Here is an 8,820-nt window from a genome sequence, read left to right as displayed (position 1 = left end):
AACATCTTTCATTATGAAAGGGGAGTAATGCAGGTGCCTGCCCCTTAGAGCTACTATGAATGTGAAATAAGTTCATGATGGCTGGATGCACAGGAAGGAATTGACAATTGAGCTCCCATTGGAATGACAATGATTTTCTGCCTCTGGAGTTTCATTCAGTAGAATTTCTTGCTGTCACTTGAAGGTTTACTCACCTAACGCTTTCTATTTGAAACTGTTAAGGCATTAGTTTGTTGAATACAACTCAAAACACGGCAACACAAGAATAACCAGTGGTAACAATAACACATTCAAACACTCATTTTCAGGCAGTGTCATCTCAGGAGCTTCACCAAACAAGGCTTGGTTTTCCAAAATCAGGCCAGCAGAGCCTCCTCAACTGTGCAGCTGGCCAAAGCTAAAGAAACCATCCCATTACCAAATGTATTTATCCATTTGTAGCCTATTTGAGAGCTATCACTTAGCATTTACAAAGAAAAAGGCATTCAAAGAATAACAAAAGTAAATAAAATATGCAACCTACTAAGAAAGAACAGATGCATAATTGTTTGTATAAAGCATTAGAAAATAGTGTGATATTTTATTATTAAAATGCTGCTGAAAAATTTATACATATGTGTCTGGCCACATATATCTTCTGTGATTACTTAAGGCAAAAGGAAGAACAAAACCTCAAAATAATAACCCAAGGAACCATTAAACCCTGTGTGCCTTTGAAGATCAAGGAAAAGCCTGGAAAGGATTTTTACTTACTTTTTTCTCATTTTTTTCTTTTTTCTCTTTTTTTATAAATAGCAAGTATCTTTTCTCATAGAACTCTATGAAGATTCTATAACTTCTGTTCATGTAGAAATGAGATATCATGTAAGATGTACTAAATCACTTTTAATCATAATCCCCTGTAAAAACTAAAGCTATTCATTTAACAGGAACTCTTCTTTTCCTTAAGATGTCACAAGCCTGTCATGTTGTTGTATATATTGCTAGCAGGAGACAATTGGAAAAATGAACAAATACTGGAATTCATATTATAGACAGACAAAACCAGCATGGATGCCACACATCCGTTCCTTTGTAGTTTCATGGAAAGCCTATTTGTGGTTGCTCAGGTGGGGTCATACATTGCTTGCAGAAACTGCCTGATCATAGCTCTATGAAAAATGAATTGGGAATGAAATCTTACCATGACACCTCTGTGTAGGAAAGAAATGTTGCTTCACGTGTGCTAAGTTCAGATCATAATATTTCACTTATTTATATATAGAGAATCACTTTCAAATTTAACCCAACATAAGCAATGGGAGTTGGAGGTGATTTTATGTATTTCTAAAAACAGTTTTCTTTTTTCTTGAGGTCACTCTCAAACACTGATATATCACTATAGTTTGAGTATATGGATTCAGTAATCAAAGTTGTTACTGCAAAAGAGTCAGGTAGCTGGACAATTTTTATGGGGAATCCTCACTTTAGTAGAGGCATTTAACACTGGATTTCTAGAATAACCCACAATGCAGCCAAGGGACATGATCTTCACACATCTTTGGCTGGTGTTTCTTGGTAATGCAGTAATCTTTGAAAGACAAAATATAGAGCAACCATTGCTACTGTGTTTCCTTCTGCCTTGTAACACTCCAAACTTTCCTGAAAATGAGTAATGAGAAAATGACAAGCTGTTGGAGAGACAAATCTTTGATCCCCAAGTAACCAATTTAAAATGGACGAATAAATTCCATTCAGTGTCTTGTCAGTGAAGATATCCTAATTTCCCAAAAAAACCCATGCAAAGCAGTTTTAATGTTCTATCCTTTTCCCCCCATTCTTCTATAATATTCATTGTTTGGTGATCAGATAAATCCACGAAAAGTGATATTTTCAGACAAGCATATGTTTTATCCTATAAATGATATAAAAGATTTTTAAAAACCTGTTAACTGATAAATAAGGGACTAGGTGCTTAAACAAGAAACACACATGTCTTCCTTCAATCTGATTAGCTAAGCTGAGCAGGTACTTCATCAGCCAAATCCTCCGGCAGCTGCTAGAGAACACAGAGCCGTATTTACTCCAAGGGACATAGCCCCACCAAAGGCAAGCTTTCTTCTTTTTTGGCAGGGTCCTGACATAGGAAGCAACTCTTCCCAAATATATTCAAAGGGCAAGAGCTACAGAACAGGACTTGTATTTTTTTTTCTCTGCTGATTCTTTGTGTGTGTCTGTGTGTGTGTGTCTAATTCAACAAATTTTAAATACATTCCACTTTTAGCACCTGTCTCTGTGCTGCAATTTCATGAAAGCTAACACTTACAAATCAAAGTTTTCTAAAACAATGATCTCCTAAGAATGCTCTACATGCATCTGTGCAACCTGACAGGAGAAATAGGCCACACAAAACTTCTGAGTCTTCCGTTTGACATCACATATTCCTACAAATGAAAATCCCATGTCAGAAAATCCCATGTCTTCGTTTACATGTAATTAAGAAGAAAAGCCTCTTTTGCTGTAGAGGAACTAAGGTGGTATGACTAATATGTGTGTGAAAGCACAATCTTGCTAAAAGTTCTTTCAAACTGAAAACACAAATAAAAGTTTTTCTCTTTTTTGTTTGTCTGCAGTTTTTGTTTGAACTCACAGCTATATACATTTTTATTTTTTACAAAGTTTCTTAAATATAGTTCAGGCTGGTGGAACACCTCTTTCCACAGAACCCTACAATTTTTCTACACAGTCAATTCTCTTACTTTGATAATAAAATTCTACATTTCCTTCTCTCTAGATTATAGCTCCATGTGCTGTGTAAAAGCCCGTAGATTCTTTCTTCACTTAAGAAGAGCCATCCATTTTGTAGCCCAGATAGAAATGTTTAAATTTCCATTGTAATTAAAAAATATTAAGTGTCCCTGGCTGAGTTTTGGAAGTGTTAGCTGCTACCATGATGTTGGAAACACACGGGTCCTTGAAATGCTGATGTCCTAGTCACAGGAAACATCTGTTGGCATGGTTGAGATCTTAAAGCAGTATTGTAACAGAAACATATACTTTTCACATTTCATATGGTCAGAACTTGATCTCACAATACTGGAAAATGCCAATGAGAAGGGTCTGCTGGGACAGGATGACTGCCCTTTTGCATTTTTATCTAAAGTCAGTGGCACAAAAACATTCGTGGTTTGGAGATTTTCTTTCTCCTTATTTGTCTCTTCTATGTTGTTAAGCAGTCGGGACAGAGGGATAGGAGGGGAAATACGGAAAAGCTATACTCTAGTGGTGGAATGTCCGTGGGGTAAATTTGTACTGTTTTGTCCTCCACTGAAGGTGTTAAAAGTGTGTAAAGGCTGCATTCCTATCAGTGTGTTTGGAATCATGGTGATGGTGTTTGGCGTCATAAGTGGGATGTCATCTGGAGACCGGCGCAGCGTGAGGGTGTAGTCTGACGGGCAGGTGAGCCTCAGCGTGTCCTGTGCCTGCAGCGACTCACACTCATGATCGTGTTCCAGCTGCTTCATCTGTAGAGACATGATCTCTTCATTCTGGATGTGAGCGATATCATTTGTGGTGTTTCTCTGGGGACTGGGGCGCCTGTGAGTCTCATGGCGCCTCTTGTCCTTTTTGTAGTACAGCGCTGCAAAAGCTAAGATGTTGAGGAAGAGGAGCGACGCCCCGACGGCAATGGTGACACTTAATTCAGTGGAATAATCTCGTTTGGTTTCAATGAGGACAGTTGTGTCCTCGGGCCCTGTTTTGTGAGGGTCCTTAGAGTGTTTGGGATTGTTGGCAGGAGTGATTGCTGGGCGTTTGGTCGTTGGCCATATCTTGGAGGGAGATCGCCGGGTACCATAGGGAAATGATGTCATGTCTGGTGGAGGAACCTTTGTGGTTGTTGAAACATACTGGAATATCTCGTTCAAGTTGTGCAAATGAGGAACGAGTTCCAACCAGAAAGCCACTTTCGTTGCCCGGTAGTGATCTCTCACTCTGGGTTTCAAGCCAATATGCAGATAGAGCTGGTCTTTGGGATTATACTTGGACCAGGCCACTTCTTCAAAGCGGTTGGGTTTTGTGTGAATGAATTTGGTATCCTGAGGAACTGGTTGATTTGGATCACTGGGGATAGAAGGAAGAAAAAAAGAAAGGTCATACTCTTCCACATGTCACATGAAATTATTTAAACCAATAAATCAGGAAGTTACAATCTGATCTTCATATATATGTATCAATGAGCACAAAATACCCAAGCAGCAAAGGTACATTCTGCTTTAATCCTAGACATGTCTATCATGTTGTCTTTTCCTTTAAAAATTGCTCTTATTTTTCTTTTAAATATAAATCCTGATAGCAGCATTATGCAAATTTTATAAAATGTTTACTATTTTTTAACGCATCAAATGATCTTCAAAAATAAAGGAAAACTAAGTGTCTTTGGGAAAAATTTCAATATTTCACGTTTCACTGTTTTTGAACTGTAAAACTCATTCAGGATTGATTTGCCCCAAAGGGGTATTTGGGAAGGTCTGGAGACATTTTTGGTTTTTGTAGACAGAGGGCAGTTCCTATGAAGGGTGGAGGTTATGGATGCTACTAAACACCCTCTGGTGCACAGTAGAGACCCCCACAGCAAAGAAGTTATCTGGACCCAAATGTTAACAGTACTGAGGTTGAGAAATTCTGATTAATTCTGAGAAATTCTGTTCAACAAGTGGGCATTCTCTTTCTTACTCAATAATTGCATTTGAAGTAAATGAACACATGTTGCAGTTTTAGCAATGAAAATTGATATTAACACTCAAAATAAAATAGGATTTATAATTAAAAGCTGTAAATCAACACATGTATCATTTGTTTGCTCTCTATTTGAAAGTAAAATACATACACACATGGACAATTTTTGAAGACTGAGTTCAGATAAGATGAGAGCACATTACAGCAGCTGTAAGAAGTTTGTTAAAATGGTACATATATTTATGGTGAGGTTAACATGTTTAGGATAAATAAGACACCCAGAAACAAGCTGAGAGCTGTTACAGATGCTAAATTGTGCTTGGAAGCTATACACTGAAGAATTATCTTATTATTATTTGCACAAGTGGGCAGAGGTAGAAGGAGAATCATAAAAATTTGGAGATAATTCATAAAGCATAGAGCCTTTAAACATCTTTGCAACTAACCCTTTTAAGAAAACACTTCCCCTTCAAAAAACAAATATACCAAATTCTCATTTCTTCCTTTCCTGATGGTTGATAAAGTAAGCTATAAAACCAATTACATTTTAAGGTTTAATTGTTACAAAAAAATTGAGATTGTGCATGGTAAAATGTCATCTAATGGTTAGTATTCAGCATTGAGATGTGATGTGCAGACCCAGGCAGGCAGGGAATTGCAACATCCTGATCCATGGTTCCAGGTGTAAGCTAAAGTCCATCCTCCAGGTAACTCCTCCTTAGAAGGACTTTCATGAAGCTGCCTCCAATCATTGCATATTGGCCTGTATGGCAGAAGGTTACAGGACCAAGGAATAGTATGTATCTAGTCATTACCAGACATTGTGCAGGATTCAAACAATATACTTGACTCAGAGATGCCACATGTGCCAAAGGAAGATTTTCTCCCCTCAATCTGAGTCTGTGGTGGTCATAAAAGAAATAATGTCCCTGTATTCAAATTTCTGAAGCTCTGGCTCATTAACAGCTATGAAATATTTAGCAAATTTTCCAGCCACTGTTGGCCTTACTTACCCATCTACATAGAGAATAAGAATATCAGGCTTGGAGATAAGTGATGAAGGTTGAAAGATAATGACAAAATGTCTGACATATGGTAAGAATTCAGGAAATATTATCCCTTTTCTTCCAATATAAAAATTAGAACACATACAATATTGCAAGGGAGGGGGAACTAGGGAGTGATGGAGTGATATACTGTGTATCAGAGTACATACTATAATTGTAAATTATGTACATTATAGAATATATAAAAGTATACTGTATATTACATACTAAAAGTATACTGTGTACCACAGTTTATACTGTACTAACCATATACTATATGCAGTATATATGTACACATGTATATCTATAGATATAGATATAAGATGTATAATGTAATAGAGAAGAAAAAGAAAGTTGACCTCTAACTTTTAGTGGAATGCACACTAACTGCTGTGCTTTCACGTTACTAAGAGGGTGAGAACAAATATATATATAAAATCACGTAGGTTCGAATACCATGAGATTTCATATTTATTCATAAACAATATATTTGAAAAGTCTACTGCTTTTTATTTGGTATGCATATATTTTGATATGGCTTTGAAAAAATACTGGATTCATTTTATCATCTCATGTTTCTTTTGCTTCTTTAAGCCTTCTGAAATAATTATAAAATTTTTACTTAATTAATGTATGTGGAAAGAAAAATAAATGAATAAATATTTTAGGAAAAACTTCATACTAATATTTGTTATTCATTTTTAGTGTTCTAAAGAAACAAATGGAAGTGAAGATTTCTCCTTTTTTCATGGATCCAATTTTTCTAAATTGGTTCTATTAGATGTGTGGCTATCTCATCTATTAAGCAGTGAGAATCTAGCAAAAGGAGTGTTCTGTTCATGTTGACTACTAGGCAATTTTTGAACGATTCAGGGTATATTTGAAAAGTAAAGAAAAAACATTTATTCTGTTCTTTAAAAAACAAATAAAAAACATTTATTCTTGAAGAATAAAGAAGTGGATTTGGGAAATCCAGATAAGTGAGCTGCTGCCTGATATAATCTGTCTATTAAAGATCTCAGAGATGTATAGCCAGGATTCTTAAGCCCTGATAAACTTGTGGAGATTATGACAGCCCACGTCATTCTCTCTCACCAAACCCTGCAGACAGTGAGGTCTAGATGTTTGATATCAGTGTTTTATTCTTTAGTTTTTATTCAGCATAAGAAATGTTTAAATTCCTGTGAGTAAAATTAAAGATTGTAATGACTGAGGATAGAAACACAAGTTGATCTCTCTAGTAGAAGACTCAATGCATGTCTTCCTCTTTATCCCCTAGCACCTAACACAGACATTTCCACCTGTCCTGTTTTATTTGAGATGTAATCTTGGCAGCGGAGACTCAAGTGCATTTCTAAGGTCTTGTTCATTTCTTTAGCTAGATATGGGTATAGTACTATGATCTCTCTAAAAATATCTGTAAACACTCTCAGCTGTTCCTTTAAGTAGTATAGGGTTTCCTTATACCCAAAACATTGCTAGCAAACTAGTTTATTATGCATTCAGTGACTCCTCCACCACACCAGGGGAGGATGTTCATTCATTCAGCTTAAAATCCCTTTTTGGTAATAAAGGTCACCTTTACAACTAGAATTATGCTGCAACTCTCTGTAACCAATCCCTGCTAAATACTTCATTGGGACTTCTTTTTTCCTCAACAGATTTAGCAATGGTTGAATATAAATTATCGATAGAATAGAGAACATTCAACAGCAGTGATTGTGTCTGATGCAAACAAGATAGAAATCAATCTGATGTACAAGCCTCAGACTCAGTGGAAACAACATAAAAAATGAAAATATATGTTGATCTGATTTTCCATGACAAAACTCTCTTCCCATTTCTGACTTCCAATAGCACACAACTTCTTCTATTACATATTATAATGCATTGTTTGATTACTTTAAAGCACTGCTCTTTTTCATATCTTATAAAGAGACCAAGATTTGACTGGGTGCAATAGCTCAAGCCTATAATCCCAGCACTTGGAGAGGCTGAGGTGCACAGATCACGAGGTCAGAAGTTTGAGACTGGGACAACATGGTGAAACCCTGTTTCTACTAAAAATAAAATTATCTGGGTACACTGGTGGGAGCCTGTAATCCCAGCTACTTGGGAGGCTGAGACAGGAGAATTGCTTGAACCCAGAGGCGGACGTTGCAGTGAGCTGAGATCACGTGAGATCACGCCACCACACTCCAGCCTGTGTGATACAGGAAGACTCTGTCTCGGAAGAAAAAAAAAAAAAAAAGACCAAGTTTCCCCCACTCCTTTATGCCAATCTCTTTCCACATAGAGCTCAAAATGAGAGAATCCTGGATCAATGGGCACCTGAATTTTATTGATCAGCTTAGACAAACCCTTTTCTCCTGTTTCCCAAATAATTATAGAGGAAAATAAGTTTAATTCCCTAGAACTCTTTTCAAAACTTAGAGTTAGTTTTCACTTTTGCTTGATGGTGATTCTCGTTTCCAAAAATGGTTTTAATCTACCTTATTTCTACAATGGCTTTTCATGTTTGGGCTTACTCAGTTCTCTTCAAGCATGATTTTAGTCCCCTGACCTGGACTAACATTGAAACACCTCCTTGCTACAGGGGAGAATCCCCCTCAGGCACAGGCCTGGGCCCTTGCTTCCCTATTCAAAATAATAATTAAAAAATAGCAAGGATTATTTGAGGCCCTGGCATTCACTTATTTCAACATCTTGTCTTGATCAAGGTTTTCATGGTTTAGAGCTTCTGTAGCAACTTCCTTCTCATTTCTATTGTGTGTGCTTGCTGAATCTGCCTTTCTAAGATGGTAGGGCCCTCTTACCTAATGCTAACATGAAAATATACAGGTGACACGATTTGTAAGCAAGGATCCAATTGTCCGTCCCTCTCTCCTTCTTCCCTTCCTCCCCTACTCCCTTCCCTCTTTTCTCTCTCACTCTCCCTTTCTCTGTTTTCCTTCTTTCCCTTACCCATTCCTCCCTTCCCTCAATCCTTTCTTCCTCTCCTCCTCCATTACCTCTTTTTTCTCCCTTTCTTCCTTCCTTCCTCTCTCCCTTCCTTCTT

General features: G+C 37.1%; 1 protein-coding gene across 8 annotated transcripts in view; it reads right to left on the bottom strand.

The window, feature by feature from the left end:
• Positions 1–547: 547 nt before the first annotated feature.
• Positions 548–8,820, bottom strand: part of NLGN4Y (neuroligin 4 Y-linked) — a 285,691-nt gene continuing 277,418 nt past the window's right edge. For 7 of the 8 annotated variants that reach the window (XM_063721438.1, XM_054545298.2, XM_054545297.1 and 4 more), the window contains one exon: positions 548–4,101. In XM_063721438.1, the coding sequence (XP_063577508.1) occupies positions 3,252–4,101 (850 nt within the window). In that variant the 3' untranslated portion in view covers positions 548–3,251. 8 annotated transcript variants of the gene reach the window in all.

The sequence above is a fragment of the Pongo abelii genome, chromosome Y (genome assembly GCF_028885655.2).
Source record: "Pongo abelii isolate AG06213 chromosome Y, NHGRI_mPonAbe1-v2.0_pri, whole genome shotgun sequence".
Classification (NCBI taxonomy): Eukaryota; Metazoa; Chordata; class Mammalia; order Primates; family Hominidae; genus Pongo; species Pongo abelii.
This window is presented reverse-complemented; position numbering and strand designations above follow the sequence as displayed.